The 25,946-nt window shown below is 40.1% G+C and overlaps 1 protein-coding gene across 1 annotated transcript in view; it reads right to left on the bottom strand.

The window, feature by feature from the left end:
* TRIML2 (tripartite motif family like 2) overlaps positions 1 to 23,547 on the bottom strand; it is a 41,091-nt gene extending 17,544 nt beyond the window's left edge. Inside the window, exons 1-7 of the mRNA XM_065899854.1 lie at positions 23,359 to 23,547; positions 22,984 to 23,079; positions 20,291 to 20,485; positions 18,988 to 19,128; positions 16,967 to 16,989; positions 16,695 to 16,795; positions 12,338 to 12,903 (exon numbers count right to left, since the gene is read on the bottom strand). Of these exons, the coding sequence (XP_065755926.1) occupies positions 12,338 to 12,903; positions 16,695 to 16,795; positions 16,967 to 16,989; positions 18,988 to 19,128; positions 20,291 to 20,485; positions 22,984 to 23,079; positions 23,359 to 23,547 (1,311 nt within the window). The remainder of the gene's footprint in view (positions 1 to 12,337; positions 12,904 to 16,694; positions 16,796 to 16,966; positions 16,990 to 18,987; positions 19,129 to 20,290; positions 20,486 to 22,983; positions 23,080 to 23,358) is intronic.
* Between the last annotated feature and the right edge of the window lie 2,399 nt (positions 23,548 to 25,946).

Below are 25,946 nucleotides of genomic sequence, written 5' to 3'. Positions count from 1 at the left end.
TTTGTAAAAAATATATATATACACACAACACACTTACGCATATTTATATACACATACATTACATATGTATATTTCTAAAAAAATAATTAAATGCATTAAGAAGTTTTGATTATACTGAGTCAAAGGGAAAGAGACAATTGTGAGTGAAAATGTAGGTATCCCTGTGGAGAATTATGACATATATAAAAATTATAAGACATTCTTGATTCTACTATGAATTTCCCTCTAAAATATAATTGAACATGTATGAAATGACGTTATACAGGGCTATTTGTTGTAACATATGTGTTACAGTAAAATTTTGCAAACAGATAAAGAGAATTCCATGATGTATTATTTTGTGAAAAAACATGTGGAAAACTACTGTAATTAGTTTGTTAAAAAGAAATATATTTGTTTGTAAATATACTTGTTTGTATATTTACAGACTCTCCGGAGAGGGATACTTGGTTGGATGATGAGTAGAGGTAGGAAAATGTATTATCTACTCAAAAACTAAATTTTAAAAATAAGTTGCCTTATAATTTAGTCATCAAAGCAAATAAAGTGCATTTATAATTTTACATAGTATGATTCCAGTTACACAAATTAAAACCTTAATAGAGGAAGGGGAATTGCAAGAAATACTCTATATTAAATTAATTACATTTCTCTTTGTGTGATGGAGCTGGAGGGGGTCATTCATATTTCTCCATTTTCATAACAGCTCAGACACATAACAACACGAACTTTCAGTGTTTTCTATGAGCTATCATAAGGAGTTGCTCCTGACAAAATTTGAAGGAAGGTAGTATATTAGTTCCTTCCTTCTGTGTAAGGAAAACATTCAGTTACTGTCTCTTTGCCATTAGCAAAGACCAGAGTCCTGGTTCATAGCATATTAGTGTATCAACAAATCAGCTTACTGGAACCATACGTTTCTGTCCCAAACCCTCTTTGGGAGAACAGAAGAGATGCAAACTTCTCCAGTGAATTGCTTTGTTCCTTGGACGGAGAAGGTGTTAGAACTGTTCTTTTAGTTGACACTTTTCTGCCTTTTGGTGGGATAACCTCAGGTGTTCCAAGAGTAAATGGAAGGTCTCAGTGCCTCAGGCCATCCTGATCTCAGCTTCCTGCAGTAAGGTTATTTCTCAAGACTATTTGGTTGCACTCTGCCACTAGGACACTCTTCCTAAAAGAATCTCGAAGCTCCTCATAGGGGTCAAAAGCTAGCAGAACTAGCAGACCAACTTTTTTTTTTCTCAGTTGTTAGAATTTTATTTGAATGATTTCATATACTGATTCCTATTTCTCTTGGAAAATAGTGGGAAGATCTGGCAGAAACAGATGTTTCCATCTAGCAACATTTTCTTGGAGTGGAAAGGCTCTCCAGGTCACCCTCGTTAGCTCTGCCCTGCTTCATTTATTTCCTTCTTACACCTGCAGTATTTCAATCCACTGGTCTAAATCTGTGCTACTCTGTAAGATCTGTAGATGTACACCATCAGCATCTGCATTCAGAAATGCAGAATTTCAGGCCCATATTCCTCTCTGCTTAATTGGAGTCTGCATTTTAACAAGAGCCCTAGATGATTTCCTAGCACATTAACATTCGAGAGGGCCTAATCACTTCCTGTCTTACCTTTACTCACCACCTACTAATGAGCAATTTTACATTCCAGCAATACTGAACTCCTTGTAATTTTCCTACTCAAAACAGCTACTTTTCTCCTTCTTGACTTTATGGTGCTATTCTTTTTGCCTAGATGACCTTCTCTAGGTCACCCACATGCCCTAGATAACTCATCTTTTAAATTTCTGCTTAGAGGCCACTTGGCCCCCTCTAAGATTTTCCAGCAACTCGCCTAACTCCAACTATAATGAGGTAAAGCATTCCTCCTCTGTGTTCTGCTAATGCTTGGTTTATGACTCTTCAAGCTTTTAGCTTTCTAGTTATGTGGCTGTCTAGACTGTGACTTCTTGTGAGCTCAGTGAGTGTTTTATTCATTTTTCTAGCACTAAGGCCTATAACTGGGTTGAATGGTGGCCCTCAAAAAGGTATGCTGATGCTTTAATTCCCAGAACCTGTGACTGGGACCATTTGGTAAAAGAGTCCTTGCAGATGTAATTAGCTTAAGAATCTTGGGGTGAGATCAATCTAGGCAATTCTGTGGGCAGTAAATCCAATGGCAAGTGTCCTTAACTGGGACACACAGAGAAGGAGGAGGAGAAAAGGGTCATTTGAAGATGGAGGTAGGAACTGGAGTGATGCAGCCATAAGGCAAGGAACACCTGGATCTATCAGAAGCTGGAAGAGGCAGGGACAGATTTTCCCCTAGAGCCTTCAGAGGGAATACATCCCTACCAAAATGTGAATTTCAGACTTCTGGCCTCCAGAACTGTGAGTGAAGAACTTTGTTGTTTTAAGTCAGTCAGTTTGCAATAATCTATCATAGCAGGTAGTTCTAGGAAACTAAGAAAGTGCCTAATATATAATTTGACTGTTGTCTAATTGCTAACAACAGTTGCCAATACTGAGCACCTACTAGCTACCAGCATTTTTTCAGGTATTTGTCAGATGTTGTTTTTTACCCCCCGAGTTTTTATTTATTTATTTTAATTTTATTTATTTTTTTGGCTGCTTTGGGTCTTCGTTGCTGCGTGAGGGCTTTCTCTAGTTGCGGCGAGCGGGGGCTACTCTTCGTTGTGGTGTGCAAGCTTCTCATTGAAGTGGCTTCTCTTGTTGTGGAGCATGGGCTTTAGGCATGTGGGCTTCCGTAGTTGCAGCACATGGGCTCAGTAGTTGTGATGCACGGGCTTAGTTGCTCCACGGCATGTGGGATCTTCCCAGACCAGGGATCGAACCCGTGTCCCCTGCATTGGCAGGTGGATTATTAACCAGGTAAGATTCTCCACCAGGGAAGTCCTGTCATATGTTTTGAAAGTTAAACTGGAGGATGAGGGGAAAGGTGGTTTGGGAAAAGCGTAAGCAGATATACAACAATGAATGAGCTGAGAGGATGAGAATCTTATCACCTGAATTCTCATTTAAATGATTTGACTACAAATGAAGGTTTTAATAATCAGATGAGCAATATGATCCAGCCGTGGGAGTTCATCAGCTTTTTCCACCAGCCAGCCAGTTTGCTAGGGCTCAAGAAATTCTGACGACAATAATATAGCTAAGGAAAAAGAGGAACAAGTAGAGGGCAGATGGGTCAGAGTATAAGAGTTAAAGAATACCAAAACCTAACTGAGCACCATTTCCAAACACATGGAAACTTAAAAGCCTTTATGTTTCTCACAACTTTTTTTTGGTCTCATAACCTTAGAGGGCTTATAGGAAATGGGATTCCTTATAGCAAATGAATATCTAAGTTCAACAATTCTTTGATATTTTTTCCTGAAAACTTAATTATAAAATGAAATACTTCCCTAAGAGTAGCACGCATAGGCAGTGGTGTGCTGGTCAGTGTTTAGCAGCCAGCCGGAAGTGTGGAGCCCTAATTTGAGCACGCACTGATTTCTGTGGTGTAAATACATCCAATGTGACTGATCTCAAGGTATGGATATGTTGTCACCTGGTTGTCATAATTCCTGAAAATTTAATAATTGGCTCACAGACTCTAGCAGATCTGTGAGCTGGGGGAACTAACACAAGAATCCTGATCAGAGGTTCAGATTAAAGGATACGCCCACTGACTTGAAGTGGTGAGAAACAGGAGACTGGATAATGGCTTTCAGACAAATTTAACTATCTGAGCGACACAGGAAAAAAAAGTAGCATCTCTAAAGTGATCCCATTTTTTTTATGACACTATCTCTCTACCCACCCACAGATACAGAGAAATACACTAAGTTGCTTTATTTCTGGACCTGAAATGTACAGAAATGCACCAGTTAAGGTAAGGGGAAATCTCTTGGAGACTACTAGGAAAAATTTTCTTGTCTAAGAAATGAGAAATGAGAACTGAAACCAACATAGTGGCCTACTAAGACCAAACAAAGATAATTTAGCAACTGGTTTTAGGCAATTTATGCCTGAAAGATAAGCCTGTGAACCACCTAACACAGCTAGATTAGCAAGAACTGCAGCATGCCCACCAATACTCGTTAGGTACCTCACCTGCTGGGATGACCAGTGCATGCTATGATGTCATAACCATGGCCCAACCTCTGTCAGTTCTCTGCCTTGCAAAACACACCTTGGAAATTACATGACTCAGGTCCTAAAACCATGCAATATTCTTCATTAGCTTCCCTATTTGAGACCCTACTTAGAGCCTCTTGAATTCCATTTTCTAATATCAATATTGATGAGTGCAAAGCCATTCTGATAATGGATTATACATCTGTGCCCTATTTTTTCTCCTTTTGAAAGTTGTTAGCATCTTCTCTTTATCCCTGATATTCTGTATTGGTGTGGATGTTTTCATTCACCACTCTGGCATATAAGGGACCCTTTTAATGCAAAATCCATCAATTTAAAATTTGTTTGAAATTTTCCTCCCCTCCCCCCTCACTTTCTGTTCTCTCTGGAAATCCCATTGGTTAGATGGCAAAGTTCCTGGATTAGATAGATATAAATAGGTTGATTTACCTTTGCTTTTTCAGCTGTTTTTCATCTTCTTGTTCTCCTCTCTGGGATTTTTTCTTCTTCCAGCTTTTTAACTGTTTTTTATATTGCTAAGTTCTTTCATTTTTTAAAATACATACACAGTATTTCTAGAATCTTTTCATCTCTCTGAGGATATTTAATGATAGTTTTGAGGTTTTCCTTTAAATTCCACTTCTTACTGTTGGTCTTTGTCTTTCATTTTCCAGATATGTCTTAAATATCATTTGTTGTCCATTTAAAGGTGATTGGGAAACGCTGTGGGATGCCAAATACCAGGTCTTTTCCCTTAAGCAACTTTGCTCTTGGTTTAATGTTCTGTCTTGGGGCAATAGATAAACCTGATTGCCAGTATTTGAGAAGCCAGGTTGGGTAGGGACCTGGGTCTCACTCTTCATTATGCAGGACCTAACTTATTTTCTTTTTCCAGTATGGTTATCTCACCATCAACCAAACATTAAGAAAAAGGCCATTTCTTTTTATTTATTTATGCAGTTTATTTTTAACAAGAAGTCCATTTACCAAATATTTAATGAGTGGCTACTGTGGGACATTCACAGTATTTAAGGAGAGAAACACTGGTAAATAAAGCTATCTTTTCCAAAGGAAAAAATGTATTCTTTAAGTATACTCTATGAAAGTATGCCTGCATTGTCAAACAAAAAGAATAAGCCACTAACCTTCCACTGGGGGGAACAAAACCCATCACGTTCTCAACTAGCCAATACATATTTTTGACACAGTGATATTAGGTAGCATCTTCTCTTGGACCTAGTTTTTAAAATGATAGACTTTCGATCCTCGTGTAAGAACTCTCATTTAGAGAAATGTACCCAAAGAGAGGAACTGCAAATGCTTCAAGGCTGAGAAACCATTAACTAAAACAGGGCTCTCAAGAATTTGGATTTTGATACTCATGGGAAAGCCAGGGGGAGTTTCCCAGAGTAACCTTCATAGGCTTATGGGGAAATGGCTCTTGGGATTTTTAATTAGTACACAATCTTAACCTGTAATGGTCTATTTTTTTTAATTATTTATTTATTTATTTATTTAAATTTTCTTTGGCTGCGTTGGGTCTGTCGTTGCTGTGTGCGGGCTTTCTCTAGTTCCGGCGAGTGGGGGCTACTCTTCGTTGCAGTGCCCAGGCTTCTCATCGCGGTGGCTTCTCTTGTTGCGGAGCATGGGCTCTAGTCGTGCGGGCTTCAGTAGTTGTGGCTCGCAGGCTCTAGAGCGCAGGCTCAGTAGTTGTGGCACACGGGCTTAGTTGCTCCACGGCATGTGGGCTCTTCCTGGACCAGGACTCGAACCCGTGTCCCCTGCGTTGGCAGGTGCATTCTTAACCACTGCGCCACCAGGGAAGCCCCTGTAGTGGTCTATTTTTATCTGAGTAGCTATAACCTCTGTTTAGCAGACACTTTATGTGACCTTTGCCCCTAAGGCCAGAATTACTATATTCCATCCATGCAAGAATAAAATGCTGTACGTGTGTAAACAAAGATCATCTGTTCTTGATGACTGAAAAGGCTTAACTCCTCCTCAGTGGATTCTCTTCTATTTGAAGCAAGTGAGTCAGGCCATGCCTTCATCTCTTCTGGATACATCTCAAGCTTTATACCTGAGCTAGAAAACTAGTCTGCTCTTGGATCAGAATACACTGAGTTCTGATTTTTAAAATAATGTATTCAGAGACATACTTGGTAATACTTGGGTCACTGGATCATGATGAAATGACACTAGAGAAGTCTATTTCATTAGGAGCTGTCATCTTTACAAAAAATAAAAACAAGCAAATGAATAGAAAATAATTCTTAGAGTTCCTTTAGACAAAATTGTACTCCAAAGCTCTAAAGTCAGACTCTCATCCACTCATTGATGTCAGGGATCTGTGTTTTGTTTTCTCACGTCAAATACCTAGTGTACAGGGATCACTTAATAAATATTTGTTGGTTGTCTTTTTCACCATTCATTCAAAGCCCTCACCATGACGTAGTTTACATTTCCAGAGAGGGAAGACAGATAAGTTAAATAATATTAATTCAGGTAATGATCGATGCTGTAAAGGAAATACTGTAGAGTGAGAGGTAATAGAATGAAAGAGGATTAGATGTTCAGGGAAGGTTCTTCTTTGCGGAGGGTAGACAGAGGAAGGCAAGAATGAAAGGTACACTTAGAAGGCTACCACACAATCTAAACAAGAAAGAGTTTAGACTAGTATGGTAAGAGGGAAGATAGTAAAAAGTTTGAGTTGGGATATATATTGAAGGTAGAGTTAACAGTACTTGCTGATAGGCTGAACATAGAATGGGAGCAAAATAAAGGTGTCAATGATTTCCAAAGTAAGTTGAGACAAAGTGAAACTGTGAAGCTCACATAAAACATGGGATGCCACAGAGGTTGGCACATTTGGGAATGTAGTTGGCTCTGACTGGGGGTGGGGAAGACATTTTTTAAAAAATAAATTTATTTTATTTATCTTTGGCTGCCTTGGGTCTTCACTGCTGTGCACAGGCTTTCTCTAGTTGGGGATAGTGGGGGCTACTCTTCGTTGCGGTGCTCAGGCTTCTCGTTATGGTGGCTTCTCTTGTGGAGCATGGGCTCTAGGCACGTGGGCTTCAGTAGCTGTGGCACATGGACTCAGTAGTTGTGGCTCGCGGGCTCTAGAGCACAGGCTCAGTAGTTGTGGTGCACGGGCTTAGTTGCTCCACAGCATGTAGGATCTTCCCAGACCAGGGATCAAACCCGTGTTCCCTGCATTGGCAGATGGATTCTTAACCACTGTGCCACCAGGGAAGTCCCGGAGAAGACATTTGATGGATATTCACATGTATTTTTCGTAAGTTTTTGAAAAGAGGCTGGTATGTCACACACCTCCTCCAGTTCCCCAAATCACCCTAGACCCAGGAAACTAGTATCCCTGCCTTTCCCTCCATAACAAGCCATGTAACTCCATGATGAAGATAAGGACAGTATATTCTCAGAGGAAATTCACATTTATAGTCCCTGGACTAAAATTCACTCATGTGTGAAATTCTGAATCTCAACATCAAACATAGGAATAGCTTTTAGCTTTAGAAATGTCACAGGCCACACAAAGAGTTAAGGAGACTGCAGCCAGTACCCTTAGACCACTCCCTTTTTCAAATAGAAAACCCACCAGCATCTGGAATCACCACATAGTTCTCCTATCTGAAACAAGAAACACAAATACAGGGTAATCTTTAGCTGATTTCATTAGGATGAACACAAAGCTCATTAAAAGTACTCATTTAGGGAAAAAAAAGCTTACATAAGGTTTCAAAATAGTATACAAATAAATAAATACATTTCATGAAAATAATTTTACATTGTCTCCACTGACTGCTTCTTTGGAGAAATGTGAATTTCACTTTTATCTTTACTAGGCCTCAACTTCCCTCACCTTCCCTTCCAGTCAACCTCAGATCTCACTGAATAACTTTAGGGATATATAATCTGGGTGGAAAGAAATGAATAGCTTCGTTTTTCAAGAGTTTGTATCACTATTTGGTGGTTTTTTAATTCAGTAAAATAAAAAACATCTATCTCTTAGAAGAATCAAATGAGGTAATGCATATAAAGCATTTGGAAGCTTATCTTGCAGATAGTATATGTACAGACTTAAATCTTCATATGTAATATTTAAATTCAGCAACGCTTTTGTCACCCTACCACATTCATTTACTGCTGCAGATAATTCCTCTCACTTGGGGGTAAGTTTCTAATCTCACACTTTGCTCTCTTCAAGGCAAATGTCCCATTCTGTTGCATACTTTCCAATTTGTCAGGACAGCTAAAATGCAAGCTTCTCCAATTTTTTCCATTCCCCATCCATGTGCTTTTTAACTTCAGTTTACCACTGATGGCATTTATCACATTCTAATCAGGGACTCCAAGAAATCAAAGTTTCAAATCACTTGCCCATTCTCCATGAATTCATTATCTCCTCTATCCAAATTCCTTTTCTTTATCCAAAATCAAAAATATTAACGGCAGTGAGGCCTTTTCTTCTTTTAGCCCCCAGATTATTTCAGGCAGACTGTCCTGACTCTCAGGGGAAGGTTGCAGGTCTAGACTGGTATGGGCTTAATTCTTAACCCAGAAATGTGTTAGCAGTTCAGCTATAAAGAATCTCACAACTGAAGTATTTTACAGAGGTGTAAAGAAGTCATTTCGAGTTACAACTACAGAATGGAACCAGATTTTTTTACTTAAGTGTTTTGCCCAAGATACATTTATCATATGCAGTGTTCTAAGGGTAGAGATGTGTCCCCAGTGTGGTGGGATAATCCTCCATGTTCTAAAACACTGGAGGCTCCTCCAATGGCCTAAGAGTTCCTAGGTCTTACTTAGCCCAGTTATCCAAGACATAGTTTCTTAAAATGACCTCCAATTATACCTTTTACCCAATCAACAATCTTCTAAGACAGCCCGCTGACTGGCAGCCCCAGTCATACAAACCACACGTTTACTCATTACTAAAGAAGGCATCCAAGGCTCACCTTAATCTTTGACCTAAAAGCCCACCTCCCCGGCACTATCACCACACATCTTAACCTTTTAAGACTTAAAATTACAAGCCACACAAAAGGCTGGAGTCACTGCCCAAACCAGTTGTTCTCTGTTTGCATTTACTTTCTTCTTAATCTTGGCTCCATGTTGTAAATCACCCACGGAGTTTTGGAAAAGTGATTCCTGGATTCCAGTACCAGAGATCTTGATGTAATTAGTGTGTGGGGGGGTGAAGGGTGATAGGGGGTAAGGGGTGATGATTTAAAAAGAAATCCTCAGGTGCTTACAGGATACACAGAATCTGCAGACCTGCTGCTGTATGTGAAAAACTCTTTTCATACTAACCCATCTGCTATGGGTTAAATTGTGTCATCCCCCACCACCCCCCATGGCCCCCCAAGAGTCCTAACTCCCCGTACCTCAGATGTAACCTTATCTGGAAATAGGGTCACTATTAAGTTAAAATGAACCCATACTGTAGGGTGGGCCCCGAACCCAATGTGACTGATGCCCTTATTTATTTTTAAAAAGGCCATGTGTAGAGACAGAGACACAGGGAGGACACCAAGTGAAGACAGAAGCAGAGAAGGGAGTGATGTATCGATAAGACAAAGAACAGGGCTTCCCTGGTGGCACAGTGGTTGAGAGTCCACCTGCCGATGCAGGGGACACGGGTTCGTGCTCCGGTCCGGGAAGATCCCACATGCCGTGGAGCGGCTAGGCCTGTGAGCCATGGCTGCTGAGCCTGCGCATCCGGAGCCTGTGCTCCGCAACAGGAGAGGCCACAACACTGAGAGGCCCATGTACTGCAAAATTTAAAAACAAAACAAACAAACAAAAAAAAAACCCAAAGAACAAAGATTTCCAGCAAACCACCAGAAGCTAGGAGAGAGGCATGAAACCATCTTCAGAAGGAAACGGCCCTGCGAACACCTTCATTTCTACCCTTCAGAACTATGAAAAAAGGCATTTCTGTTGCTTAAGCCATCCAGTTTGTGGTACTTCGTTATGGCTGCCCTAACAAACTAAACCACCAGTTCACCTGAATTTATTTACTGACCTTTTCATTTTGACATGGGTGCACCTCCCTTCCAAGACTTTAACCAATAACCATCACCCACCCAGCTCCATAATATACAATACTTACTGCTTTTTCCTCACTTTCAATATGTATTTGAGAATTTATGTGCTAAGGACTGTTTAACACAAGATAAAACAATGAACAGAAACAAGCACAGTCCTTACTCTCATGGAATTTAGTCTAGTGGGAAAGGCAATCAAAGAATCGTCCAAATAAATATAAAATTGCAAATGTGCTTTGCATAAAAGAAGCTGTAACTGGTGCAGTGATGTCCCAGGATTCTCCCTTGTTAAGTCTGTCAAGGAGGGCTGCTTTGAGGAGCAACACTGAAGCTGAATTAGCGAAAAAGGGGAGAGTGGTGACTGAAGTCAGGGAAGTGTATGTGCAAAGTCTTCTGTGACTGGTGGAAGGATACACTAGGCATCCATTTATTCAGAGGGTCAGTAGGCTGTGCTAAAGTATTATTTTCAAAGGCTAAAATTCATGATCCTCATACAAATATTGACAGTGATATGTCAAAGATTTTGCTCAACTCAGTAATTAGTTAGCGAACCAGTTAGAGAGTAAAGTTTGTTGCAAGAGAAATGAGAAGCAGTTTAAATAAAATTGCTTAGGGTAGATCCAAAACTGGTTAATACTCTACATGGTAGTAAAACCAAAACCTTTAAGGATTTCTTTTCTACCAGATAATTCTTCGAGTTAACATGTAACTTCAGTGTCTGGGTTCTCATCAGCTGGTAACTACCAAAGTCAATCACAGATGCATTTTCCTAAATAATTTAAATAATCTTTTTGTGTTGGTTAGACAATGTCTCAGACTGACATTGGTAGGACATGCTGCATTCTCTCTTGGTTTCTAAGTTTGGGAAAATAGTTCTTAAGAGTCAAGTTGTGGAGGCAGGAGAAATTTGAGGTAAGATGAAGGTGAAGATTTAGACTCATATATACAATTATTATTAAATTCTCACATTTCCCTATAAAGTAAATCGTCATCTTTCCCACAGGAAATTGGGAAGGGGTTTGAGAACCACTGCTCTAAGTTCTAAATCTCAGTGTTTCAAATGATCATCTAACTTCCAGCTCACTCACCTGAGCTAAACCCCACTTCTCAGATCAGGGCTAATTTCCCCTTAAGTCTTGTGATTTGATGTGAAGATATGCAATGACTTTTTCCAGGCTTACATTTTTTTCAAATTTGAGACAGAGCTTGCTTTTAAAATGATGATCCAGGTTTAATTCTTTACCCTTGTCACTTACTAGATACTTAACAGCTATGTGACTTTAGGAAAATTAAATCACCTCTGAGCCTCAGCTTCTACATTTGAATAATAAAGATCAATACACACTTACAGGTTGTTAAAAACATAAAGGGAGATACACTATGTTAAACCTTTCATTAAAAGTCCCTCTAGTAAATATTTTTGTTGTCTTTTCAGCATTGTATGACCACCCCTGAACAAGGCCCTAGCAAAAAATTTTCAGTTGATTATCAAATAGAGAAAGTTAAAAGCAAATACAAGACACCACTACAACATTACTTAATGTAATAGCTTTTCAAAGCAGTGAACTATCAGGCTTCTTTTAAGAAATCTAATTTTCCTTGTAAGAGAGAAGTTGGATACTTGAAATATTTTTAAAATACATTTTCTGCAACACCTCCTCCCCACTGAGATAAGGTATCCAGGGAACTTAATTTGTCCTCTATTTGGAGTGATGTTAGAAGTCTTGACAATGTCAGGAATAGGATGTCTCCATTCTACATGTCACTCTGATGATAGCCTCAAATCTAAAGTCTTGATTATACCCAATTCTGTTTTCAGAAATCTCTAGAGTCCTTAACCTAGTCTTAAGGATCCCAGACTATTTCCGTCTCTAATTTCCCAATCTTATGCTGCATAGGCATTTGCTGTTCTAATTAACGTGGAGCCCTTCAGTTATTATCATCCATGATTCAGGTTAAATGTAACCTCTTCCACGAAATGGGTGTTGAAAGCCACATGAATGCAAAGGCTCTGGGGTGTTAACCTGGGTTCCAACTCAAGTGCTAAAAATCTTTTATTGGATTACTTTGTAAAATAATTTATATAAAGTCAGGCTTGTAATATTCTGGCCTCTTGTGGTCTTAGATTTCACACCAAAGAAGATTGAGGGCTAAAAGTACCATTACAAGAAGAAACATGAGGGAGGCAGATGCTCAGAGAGTCTGAATTCATGCCTCCATTTGAAATACAAAGAGAAAATACAGGCCTGAGAGCTCCTTGGAAGGCTAGATCAGAGAAATTATAGATGAGGGATCTCTTTGTCACATCATAGAAGGATATCTGGCCATACTCATAGTCCAGGAAAACTCCAACTCTGCGCATTTGCTCTCTCCAGGAAACCCTTTTTAAAGGGGGAAAAGCCCAGAAAGTATAATCAGTTCCCATAATGGATCCTGTGAATAAGACCTTATCTCCGGAAGCACTTCTGCTGGCAGAGCTTCCGTGTACGCCCAGCTGCCACTGTGTTGCCTTTTCCACATCCACCTCCCAGTAGTGCCGCCCTGAGGTGAAGCTCTCCACACCCAACACAGTGGCGCTGAAGTCAAATCTCTCTGGGTGACTGCGTACATCCTGCTGCACATTTCTGAGTCTCACACTTCTCAGATCCTCAGATAAGACCAGACAGGGATGAGCTGTCTTAGGGTCCAAAGTTATAGGTCCTGCAGGGAGAAAGAAATTTAGTTAACCTAGGGGCTTGTCAGTGCCAGAGACTGATGATTTCTAACATGCAGGGGCTTCCTCATGAGTGGGCATGGGTCTCAGGCACAGATATGGGAGACGCAATCTAGGAGAGCACAGATAAAGGGACCCGGGCTTCCCTGGTGGCGCAGTGGTTGAGAGTCTGCCTGCCGATGCAGGGGACACGGGTTCATGCCCCGGTCCGGGAAGATCCCACATGCCGCGGAGCGGCTGGGCCCATGAGCCATGGCCACTGAGCCTGCGCGTCCGGAGCTTGTGCTCCGCAACGGGAGAGGCCACAACAGTGAGAGGCCCGCATACCGCAAAAAAAAAAAAAAAAAAAGTAAGCAGATAAAGGGACCCCCTAAGCTCTGTTTCAAGAAATGGGGGAATTTCCTGGTGGCCTAGTGGTTATGACTCCCGTGCTTCCAGTGCCAAAAAAGAAAAAAAGAAAAAAAAAAGAAATGGACATCACAGAGGAACAAAGTCAGTAAGATAATGGAAGGAGATAAAAATGAAATCTATCTGAGGAAGAAGAACAAAACAATGAATAATGAACTACGGAGAGGTTTAGAAATACCTCTCAAAACAGAAAGGAATTCTGCCGGGCTGTAAAAATGACCTGATACTCAGTCCGAGCCCAGTATCACCTGAGACCCAACTCTAGTCCCTAAAGATCTTCTCCAAGCCTGGAACAGCCAGAAACATTAAGTCTTCTAATAGAGCAGTTAATTCATGGCTCTATCCTGTGACTGAACTGCTTTCTTCATCTTAAATATCACCAAGATGTGACAGATACTTAGAAACTGCTGCCAGCAGGCCCTTAATGTTGAGTAAATCAAAAGAGAACATATCAGAGGCCAGAAATCCTGTGAGAATCCTCCAGAAAAATCAAGCTGAGATCAAGAACGCTCACTGTGATTTCTTATATGTGAATGAAAGTGGTATGTGCCTTCATATCGCTAACTGTTCCTTCTCATTTCTTTCTGTTCAACTTTTAAATATTCTGATTTCTCAGGGATTGGTCCTGGGTCTTACTTTTCACTACTTGTACTCTTTTCCCCTAAGTGCCTTTATATAGCCTCAGTTTTAAATATCTTCTATATGTTCATGACTTAGTCCATAAAAAAGTTGACAAATACCAGTTGAACAAAACGCAGAAATTTCAAACATACTCCATCCAAAATGGAACTTCAAGCCTATCCCTTCCCAGTTTCTACTTTTCAGTAGAACACTTATTGCTTTATAGTCGGTCAAGCCATAAATCTGTAGTAGTCCTTGATTTCTTTCTTTAACATCTAATCCAGCAGCAAGTTTTATGGGCAAATGAACTTAAATCTCTGCACTTAATTCATATCATTATTAAAGTGGTCTTAAAAGCCACAAGCCTTGAATTTTAAATTTCAACTTGTCCCAGGCTCCTAGTATTTCCAGAAGACTGGCAGAAATAAATGCAAATTTTCTCTAGAAGTATGTACACCTTCATTTCTGTCCTCAAAGAACTTCTAAAAATAATATTTAAGGAAAAAAGGAAAACTTACTATTAAAAAAATCATTAACCACACACTCAAAGTAAAAAAGTACTACTGAGTGAGACTAGCAGAAATAAATCTGAAGGACTTCCCTGGTGGCACAGTGGTTAAGAATCCGCCTGCCATTGCAGGGGACATGGGTTTGATCCCTAGTCTGGGAAGATCCTACACACCACGGAGCAACTAAGCCCGTGTGCCACAACGACTGAGCCTGTGCTCTAGAGCCTATGAGCCACAACTACTGAGCCCACATGCCACAACTACTGAAGCCTGCATGCCTAGAGCCTGTGCTCTGCAACAAAAGAAGCCACTGCAATGAGAAGCCAGTGCACTACAACAAAGAGTAGCCCCCGCTTGCAGCAACAAAGACCCAATGCAGCCAAAAATAATAAATGAATAAATTTATTTTTTAAAAATCTGAAGAATTTTACATACTGGAATTGCCAGGCACAAACTCTACAATAATTTTTGCTTACTATGCTTAAAAAAAAAAAGAAAAACTTAAAAGTATCTACAGAATATAGGAAACTAAAGAAAGCAAGACTAAGTGGATTTGACAAAGAACTAAATACATTATCTAGAAATAGAAATAAAATGTATTAAATAAAGTGCCAATAGATTACAAGAAAGCTACAGAAAAATATGTCTCATTAGCATAAATGCAAAAATTCTTTAAAAACCATTACTACATTGAATCCGGCAATATGTAAAATGGCTAAAACATTATTACCAAGAGTTTATCTTGGGAATGCAAGGGTGGTTCAACATATGAAGCAAATATAATTCACCATATCAATATATAAAGGAAAAAAATAAATATTTTGGTAGATACAGAAAAAAGCATCTAATAAATTCAACATCTGTTCATGATACAAAGTTTTAGTGAATCAGGAGTAGCCAGGGAACTTCCTCAACTTGACAAAAGGCAACTATGAAAAACCTACAGCTAACATAAAACTTAAAGGTGAAAAACAATGCTTTCTTTCTTCCTAAGATCAGGAAGAAGGTAGATGATTCTCACCACTCCTATTCACCATCATATTGAAGGCGCTAGTGAGTGCAAAATGTAAGAAGAACACAGAAAAGGCTTACAGAAAGGAAGAAAAAAATTGTCTATATTTATAGATTACTTGAATATCTTTGTAGAGAATCCCCTCAAAATCTATAAAAGTCACTAGATCTAATAAATCAGTTTAGCACAGTTGTAAGATACAATGTCAATCAATATACACAAATGAATATTTCTATATACCATCGATAAACTAGAAATAAATAAAATTTCAATTAGAAGTTGATATTTAATTCCACGAAGAGAACTAAAAAATACTTAGGTATTTAATTAAATATGTACAATATTAGCTGAAAACTACAAAACACTGTTGAGAGAAATCAAAGATGACCTAAATAAATGGAGATATACCACCATATCCCTAAATTGTTCTATAGATTCAGTGTAATACCAATCAAAACCCCAGCAGGTTTTTTGTAGATGCCAACAAGCTCATTTTAAAATTTATGTGAAGAATTTAGAGTAGCCAAAATTATTTTTGAAGGAACAAATCTGAAGAACTCACAGTGCCCAATTTTAAGACTTTTTGTAGAGTAATCAATCAAGCCAACGTGGTATTAGCAAAAGGATAGATACAATGATCAATGGACATATTAGACTTGACATAGATCTGCTCGTATGTGCCCACGGATTTTTAACAAATGATTTTGGAACAACTGGATACATACATGTGCTAAAAGAGGAGGGGAGTTGTACCATATCTCGAATCATACACTAATATAACTTTAGGGGTCCCACTGGCAGTCCAGTGGTTAAGACCCTGTGCTTCCACTGGTTTGATCCCTGGTCAGGGCACTAAGATTCTGCATGCCACACAGTGCAGCCAAAAAACAAACACACACAACTTTAAATGAACAATAGACCTGAATGCAAAAACTAAAACTGTAAAAATTCTAGAAAGAAATCTTTGTTGGGGTAAAAAAAGATTTCTTAGGACACAAAAAGCACACACCATTTAAAATAGAAAAAGGTAACTTCAAAATCTAAAACTTCTGCTCTACAAAAGACACTATTAGACAAATGAAAATATAAACCACAGGAGAGAAATATTTGCAAACAGAGTCGTTTTAAATCCTTAAGCTATCTGGAATTTCACTTATGGTAGGATGTTCATTTTATCCTCAAATACAAATGTAAAGTGTCCTGTGATCATGGATGTGTGTCAACTCACTTTGCAGCACTTCTAGCATTTTGCTCATTCCTGTTATTTGGCATAAACTCAGGTCTGTGATTCGGGCGGGCTCTAGACACTGAAGCAGTAGTGACTCACTCCTGTTAAAGAAAGGACAATCTCAGTTACCTGTGTAGACCGCAGGCCCCTCCATCCAGAGGATGGATCTCATTACGTGGCCTTGCTATCCGCACCCCAACATCTCTAACCCCTGTGTGCTCACAAATCAGATTGTGAATCTGACCTAAGTGTTTCCAAAATGAATAACTTACCTTTCCAAAGAATATCTTGCATTCTATGGGGTGAAAAGAGACAAAATTACTAGCGGGTATTTAAGCCAAGCCTTTTGTGAATTATGCTCATGAAAGTATTTTCTCTTATAATAATGAAACTCGATTTCCATGTAATTTCTTCAGCCTCATGGTGCTAATTCTCAGATACCAAAGTTCGACACTGAATAGGAAAAGTCAGAAAAATGCTTGAAATCACTGTTATATTCCCAAGGGATTTAATCTTCTATACCTCAAATTCACAATGCTCCACATTCAAATTCTGCTCGTCTATTTGCTTTCTGTCCTGGGGCTGGCAGGAATTGAGCCTGCTGCCCCGCGTCCTCCACCCAGGCTTCCTGCAGCCACAGAGACAGGCGTAGCCTCGTCGGGGTGTGGGGGGGGCGGGCTCTGGGGGTCCCTGCCCCGGGAGTGTCCACCTGTGGGAAGGGTGGACTTTGTCCCCCGAAGAGGGGCCTGCTGAGCCCTGGGTGGCAGGGCGGGGGTACATCTGGGACACCCTGAGCCCCAGCCAGCCCTGTGGTGACCCACTCAGGCCTTGGGCAGAGGCAGGAAGGGGGGGGCCCGGGGGCGCACGGGACGGGGCCACTGACCCACGCTGGGTGTGGGAATGGGTCTTTGTGTGGCCGCAAGTGCTTCTGTCCCCTGTGGGTGTTGGGGCGTGGGTGTTCCTGGGCGGGTGGGAACCCAGGGGTGGCCGGTGGAGGGGCAGGGCGCCCTCGGAGACTCCTGAGAGGCAGCGGGTTCAGGACCTGGGGGTGGCGGGCCCAGTGGGCCTAGAAGGAAGCCCCCTGTGGGGAGGGGCTGGGGGGGCCTGGCAGGTGGCAGGGGTGGGAGCCACGGGCATGGTGGGGCACCCAGACCCTGGGGTTGCCGGCTGCCCTGTTCTTCAGCCCCTGAAACAGAGGTTCCCGGACTCCAGGGCCTTGTGATTGATTGAGGCCTCCGGGGCATTTCTGCAATGGGGCTCTGTCTTGCTGTTTTTCTTCTTGGAATTTAAAGTTGGAAAGATTTAGAAATTGCTCTTTAGTCATTCATTTAAAACAATAATAAACTCATTAGTTATTAAAAAACAAACAAACAAACAAAAAAGAAAAGAATTGAGCCTGCTAAGCTGGGGATAGTGGCTGGAACCAGGTCAGGAACTGAACATAACTGGGTCACACCTATCTGCACTGTCTGGAACTACACATGGCTCTAGAACAGAACCTAAGGGTTTATGTGCAGGGGCTTCTCAGAGTACTCATATTGCAAATGTGGGCTTGGCAGAAGGATATAAAGTCTTCAAAAGATAAAAATTTACTTTTTGAAAATAGTAATGCATGTTACTGAACAAAATTTAAAATACACAATACTGGGAATTCCCTGGGGGTCCAGTGGTTAGGACTCTGCACTTTCACTTTCAAGGGCCCGGGTTCAGTCCCTGGTTGGGGAACTAAGATCCCACAAGCTGCACAGCCTGGCCAAAAATAAAAAAATAATAACTACAAAGAATCAAAACAGTTTAAAAAACAAACAATACTATACAAGTAAGTCTCACCCTTGTTTCCCAAGGTTACTGCTGATTACAATGTTTGTGTTTATTTTGCCAGATGTTGTCTGAATGTTCATGAGCATATATGCTTATACATATTCTCTAAATAACAAAAAGTTTTCTGCATGTTTTTTTCACTTAATGAGATATCCTGAAGATAATCTTTTAGTGCATTTAGAACTGCTTTACTCGTTTTTTTATGGTTGCAGAATATTCTATTGTAGGAATACATCATAATTTGACTAACCAATTATTTACCTTATTAAAGGACATCTCAATTCATATTTACTACTGATCAGTGAAGCAGCTCTGTACATACTATGATTTTATAATGAGTCATAATGCTTTTGGTAGCCTTCATGTATGACTGAAGATCACTGGGTACTGTGTTCTAGAACTGGCCCCTAATAAGTACTGTCCACTTCTCATTTCTCAAATACTGTAGTGAAGGTTATTCCCAGAATCTTACCTGGAGCAACGCTGAAGCAGATTGCCCACACTTCTTCTCCAGCTCTGTGGTGATCTTCTGGAGGCCGCAGATCTGTTCAGAGAGCCTGACTTCACTCTCCCTCAGTTTACTCATGTTCTCTCTCCCCAAACAGTTCAGTCTCTGCAGAAGCATCCTTATTACTATTCAACAGCTGACAATTTCTCTTATTCGCTAATTCAACCATCTCTTTAAAAACCTGCTTTACTGCCTGCCACCCCAGAAACAGAAATAATTAGACAAGGCCAGGATATTCCTCTGTGTCAAGCAAGACACCTCAGTAGAAACTTAATTCTTTGACACAATATATTTATGTTAATGTGGACAGTATCCACATAGTCTACTTAATCAGTTCACAACCTGGACCTAAAACAGATCACTTTTTTTTGCTCTGCAGTTTTTTCAGGAAGTTTCCTATTTCCTTCATTAAATTAAAACTATGGCTTATTATAATTTAATTAAATTCACTGATGAGAATAAAATAGATAATCAAACCAGAAAGGATACCAGTTTCCTTTCTATCCTTGCAAAGAAGCTCCACCTAGTTAAATACATGAATGTTCCATGTTATTTTTTTCTTAACTCAAGTGATATCATACTCCACTGCTGATCTGACAGCTTGCTTTTTTTCTTAATAAATAATATGCTCTTGGAGAGCATTCCTTATCTATACATATAGAGCCATGTTATCTTTTCTAAATGCTGAAGAGCATTCCATTGTATGTCCTGTACAATGTAGTTCATGAGTCCAACATTGATGGATACAGGTTGTATCTACTCTCTTCCTATCAACAAATATTATAGTAACACCTAATACTTACATTACACAATAATGTACACACATACAAACACTATTTAAAGAGCTTTATGTAGATTATCACACTGAAGCCTCACAACAATGTTATGAACTAAGGGCTATTATCCTCATTTTACAGCTAAGGAAACCAAGTCAGAGGTTAAGCAACATGTCTAAGGTCACCTAGAGGCTAGTAAATTGCAGAACCCAGATACGAATCTCATCAATCTGGCTTCAAAGACTACCTCAAAGCCACGGCTCTATACTGAAATAATTTTACCGCACTTCCTTACCCACGTGTCTTTTTATATGCATGTAAGTATATTTGCGAGATAAATTATCAGAAATAGAATTGCTAGATGACTATATCCCTTCTTTTAATAGATCCATGGTTGTCAGTAGATGTCTTATTCTAGAATTGACATACTGTTCAGCTCTTCTTTCTCTCATTTCCCAAATATTGTTAGGATGCCATGTTTCACATCTCACCTGTAGTATTTCCTGGAACTTCTCCTTTAGCTTTGTGGCAAACTCCATCAGTTGGTTCTGACTGGCTTCTCTCAATTTCAGATTGAATCCGCGCCCTTGTGGACTCTGGAAGTTCACTTTGTTTTCTTCAGTCATCAACCAGAACCTTATCCTATATTCAGACTCAATCATCGCTTTCAAATTCTGTTCTTCTTCCTTCACCATAGATGACAGAATTCAGGTTAAACACCACAGATAAATACCTATGGTTACTTTCCATCTATAATTTTAATATAAAGACAAGGAAATATAAAAGTACAGGGGAAGAAGTAACAGATACATAATACAAAGGACAGAGAGAATTTCAGAGTCTACATCAGCCAAGACATCAATACAATCTTAGAACATGAAATGTAGATGAAAAAATGTTAATTGACTTAGAAAACTGAGGAATCTATACAACCTCAGTGACCAAAAAGGAGACCAGGAAAACGGGAAGGCAGCACCAATGGCTTTTGCTGCTTTGGATAGGAGGTGTGAGATGCTTTGGATAGGGGGTGTGAGAAAAGAGGAATCAAAAGGTGACTCTAAGGTTTTTAGACAAAGAATACAGTTGCCAAAACATAGAAAAGTACGGAAGGGATAGACTCCAGAAGTGGGGAGGGTATCAGCAGCTGAGTGTGGGATATGTCAATTTTGATTAGTCAGTTAGCCATCCAAGGAGAGATGCTAGGCAGGAAGTGGGACATGAAAACCCACCACCGGGAAGTCTGAGCTAAAGACATCCATTGGGAGTAGTCAGCTTAATGACCATATTTAACCTCCTGAGACTCTGTGGAGTCAAGATTTATCAAGAACCTGACTATTCTCACCACGTCTACCACCCCTCCCCCACAGTTCACCATTACCTGTCCTTGACTATTGCAAAGAGTCCCCTTCAGGTCCCCCCACCTGTGCTCTCACCCTCCTACAGTCTTATTCTCATTCAGCAGCTAGACTATTCCTACGAAAATGGAAGTTAGATCACATTACTGCTCTGTTCAAAAGTTTCCACTGGCTTCCTTTTTTTTTTTTTTTTTTTTTTTTTTATGCGTTACGCGGGCCTCTCACTGTTGTGGCCTCTCCCGTTGCGGAGGACAGGCTCCGGACGCGCAGGCTCAGCGGCCATGGCTCACGGGCCCAGCCGCTCCGCGGCATGTGGGATCTTCCCGGACCGGGGCACGAACCCGTGTCCCCTGCATCGGCAGGCGGACTCTCAACCACTGCGCCACCAGGGAAGCCCTGGCTTCCTTTTTTCATTAAAAAATAATAAATATTTAAAAAGAGAGAAAAAAGAAAAGAAAATCAACTTCCTTATAAGATGTGGCCTTCTGATCTCATCACCTATTAGCCTCCACTTCCTTCATAACCCCAACCAAGGACACACCAGTCTTGAGATCTTTGTACTTGCCCTTCCCTCTGCCTAGAATATTCTTCCCACGACTGCACAGCTCACTTCCTCACCTCCTCGAGTCTTCTCAAAACCAATTTTGGAATGACAAGGTCCTGATCACTTTGTTTAAAAGTACATCCCATCACTCTTTCCTGTTTTTTTTTTTTTAAGAAAATGTACAGCACTTACAATGTAACATACTACACATTTTACTTGTTTACCTCCACTAGAATGTCAATTGCACAAGGCCAGGATTGTTTGTTTTATTTTTCTTTTCACTACTGAATCCCCAGCACCTAGCATAGCTCCTGGCAAACAGTGGGACCCCAATATTTGTTAATATATGGTGCTTGGAGCTGAAAAAAATGCCTACCATCCTCAACTGGATGAGAATCTAGTATAACTAGCAGAACAGTTACATATGAAGGGAGGGTCTGAAATTAGAAGTGAAATATGCATAATGGATGGTGATTCCTCAATTTGAATAATAATTCTTTATTTTTTTTTTTATTTAAGTATAGTTGACACAATGTTGTGTTAGTTTCAGGTGTACAGCAAAGTGACTCAGTTACACATATATTTCTCAGATTCTTTTCCCTATATATAAAATATATATTTTATAGATCTAAATATATATATATATTATATATAGTACTGTGTATGTTAATCCCAAACTCCTAATTTATACCCCCCCCCCCCCGGAATAGTAATTCTTAAATTGCCCTTTAAATGGCTTCAGGATTTACATGGCCACCAAAAAAAGTACATAAGATGCTCATTCTCCTATGGCATTGCTATAAACTGTGCTATCAGTCTTTGCCAATAAGGCATGCAAATGCCATCTCACTAACAAATTTAATATAGTTAATTTGTATTTCTCTTACCATGAGCTTATGGACCAATTCAGTATGTTCAAAAGATATCTGCATTTTCTTTTCTCTGAACTCTCATGTCTTTGATCATTTTTCTGTGGAGTTTCTAGTCTTATGCTCATTGACTTTTTTTTTGGCTGTGCGGCATGTGGGATCTTAGTTCCCCAATCAGGGATAGAACCCATGCTCCCTACAGTGGGAGCCTGGAGTGTTAACCACTGGACCACCAGGGAAGTCCCCTGCTTATTGACTTTTAAGAGCTTTTTACACATGAAGAGATTAACACTTTTCCTACCTATGGATTTCAAGTAGTTTTTCCTGGTTTGTCATTTGTCTTTTGATTGTGTTTATATTATTTGCTATCCAACATTATGGGTAATTTCCCCCTAAGGATCAAGATAAGCACTGACCTGCATCATCACCATTCTTTCTTGCTCATCAGCCAATATGCTTTTAGCTACTTCAAGTTTCTCCTTCAATGTGTTCAATATCTCCTGGAATAACTTCTGCAGAGAAATATATCACAGAATTCCAGGTAAAGTAATTGCTTTACAACAGATAGATTCCTAACCTTAGACAACTGAAAGGCCAATAGCCCTGACTACAATGTTTTCCTAGCCTTGAAGTTGAAGGTCCAAATATGGTACTTATCTAGTATTCTTTGATAAACATCAACTAAGGGAATGGTCTTGGAGGATCAGAATATCTGTCCCCCAAATAAATAAGGTAATAAATAAGAGGAGGCAGCCAGAATGACAGTGGTCTGGGATCTGCATGAAGCTTACCCTATAATTCTCAGCAGCCTCTTGTACTCCATATACCACGTGATTCTTGTGCTCCTGGGACGTGAAGTACTTGTCACAAAGCGTGATTTGGTCATCATGGTAGAAACGCTGTGGTGGCTCCAGATGTATCTCATAGTGGGCATCTTCTGGGATTTCTTGCTCTAACTGGAAGCGGAGCCTTTTGGACATGCTGGCAGGTGGCCCTAGTTGAAAATTGGGCTGCTTCTGATGTGGAATACACCTCCCCGTACTCTGAAAAGGAAGAGAGTGGCAGTGTTCTGGTGCATACACTTGTTAACCTCAGTCCGCAGTCAAGCGTCAGCAGCTCAGTGCATCCTGGACTCCTCAAATCCAGCAAATCTTTGGCAGCCACGTGCTTCGGAAAGGAGACAGGAGTTACACGAACAATCAAGTTTCCTAAGAATTTCAAGCAATCGGTTGAAAATTATTTACAAGTGACAACACAGCAAGCCACCTCCCTGCAAGTCATTAAAAAAAAAGGAGGGACTTCCCTGGTAGTCCAGTGGTTAAGACTAAGCCCTTACACTGCAGGGGGCACGGATCAGGGAACTAAGATCCCACCTGCCATGCGGCATTGCCTAAAAAAAAGAAAAGAAAAAAATGGTGCTCAAAGAAGGCACACTGCTTCAAAGAGCATGAGAGGAACTTAGGAGCTTCTGGGACTAAGGGGAGGCAGAGGCAGAGCCTAGCCTCAGGCACTCAGGTCGCAAATTAAAGGAATCACTCACCCAGTGCTTGCACGAGCCAAAAAGCAAGGGCCTCCTTAAACCATAGAAAGGTGAGGCAACGGGTTACCACTTTTAAGGAAGGGCTTACTTTCAGATTTCAAGGTGCGCATACCTGAGAAGCGCGCCCTTTTGGACTCCCTAAGTGCGCATGCGCCTGAGTGAGGTAAGGCAAGTTTTGCGCCCGAAGCCCAAAGCACGTCTCACTAGAGACTTGGCCATTAAAAGGTGTTCGTTAAAAAAATAAATAGGGCTTCCCTAGTGGCACAGTGGTTAAGAATCCGCCTGCCAATGCAGGGGACAAGGGTTTAAACCCTGGTCCGGGAAGTTCCCACATGGCGCAGAGCAACGAAGCCCGTGCGCCACAACTACTGAGCCTGTGCTCTAGAGCCCGCGAGCCACAACTACGGAAGTCCGCGTGCCTAGAGCCCATGCTTCTCAAGAGGAGAAGCCAACGCAATGAGAAGCCCACGCCCTGCACCGAAGAGTAGCCCCCGGCTCGCTGCAACTAGAGAAAGCACGCACGCAGCAAGGAAGACCCAACGCAGCCAAAAACAAACAAATAAATAAATAAAATAGATTTTAAAATAAATAAATAAAACAACCCCCCCAAATAAATAAAACCTTTTCAAAAATAGTAAAGGGAAATTGCACACATTTATATGTACATATACATATATTTTTCATATATACATGTATATATATGTGTACATATGCACAGATATACATATGTACATACAGATTTTAAGGAAACAGAACAAGGGACCTATAATCTCCTACATCCAGATAATTCTGATTACCTTTGAGCAACAATTCTACCTTTTCACTAGAAACATTTTAATTATATTCTTAAAATGTATTACCTACTGAATTTGGGAATCTCTTTCCCAATAAAGAATTGCCTTAGTTTCCTTGTTTAATCCCATCTCCAGCCGTTGTTGGGTGACACCATAACACCGAGTATTAATTTATCAAAATTCTCTAATTTACATATGCCCATTCCATCTCATTAGCCAGTTCTTTTGACAATAGCTCTTGAAAGGAATTGACCTGCCAGAGCGCAGAACTCCCAAACTTCCATTTCTGGATTTATTAGCTTCTTCTGCCTCTCACGCTCTCAATTCCACCCAAACTTGACCATCAACCAATCACTCTCTTCACCCTCTTTTAATTTTTAAGATATGCAAAACTTCAAAAAAAATGTCTGAAGTTGTTACTCTTATATACGTGATGACACTTATTTTTTTAGGGTACATATTAAAGCAGCAGACTTGATTTGCCTTTTCACTGTGTTGACATTTGCACTGATAGTAGATAAAAGTGCTGGTGTCTTACCATTAATCAAGGAAGTAGCACCAAACAGTACCATAGTCATTTATTGTATTTTTTAAATCTCTACCTATTTCCATGCTCCCAGTTTAAACGAAAAAAAAAAAGCCCGTTTTAAGAACATTCTTATTTCTTGATGCAATAGTAAAGTATTAAATCTCAACCCTGAGTACAAGACTTAGCATTCTGGGTGACAAGATGGAAAATATGTGTAAAGCATTTATGCTGCATGTGGAAAGACAATGGTTGTCTCACAAAAAGGCATTTTCTATGATTGTTTGAGTTGTAAGCCATACTAGCGGCGTTTTTTCATAGGTCATTTTTAGTAGAAAGAACAAATGAGACAAACTGTGGTCATTCAGATATAGTGATTTGGAAAAGACATTTTCTCAAACACTGACAGAATCACCCTGTCATTTCAAGGAAACCAAGTGAGTGTATTAGTTCCCAATGATAAAACTGGAGCTTTTAAGCAAAAATGAGAGTTTTGGAAAACTTGTATCTACTATTCTA

Source organism: Phocoena phocoena, chromosome 21 (assembly GCF_963924675.1).
Source record: "Phocoena phocoena chromosome 21, mPhoPho1.1, whole genome shotgun sequence".
Lineage (NCBI taxonomy): Eukaryota > Metazoa > Chordata > Mammalia > Artiodactyla > Phocoenidae > Phocoena > Phocoena phocoena.
Note: the sequence above shows the minus strand (reverse complement) of the source record. Positions and strands in the feature narration are given on the sequence as shown.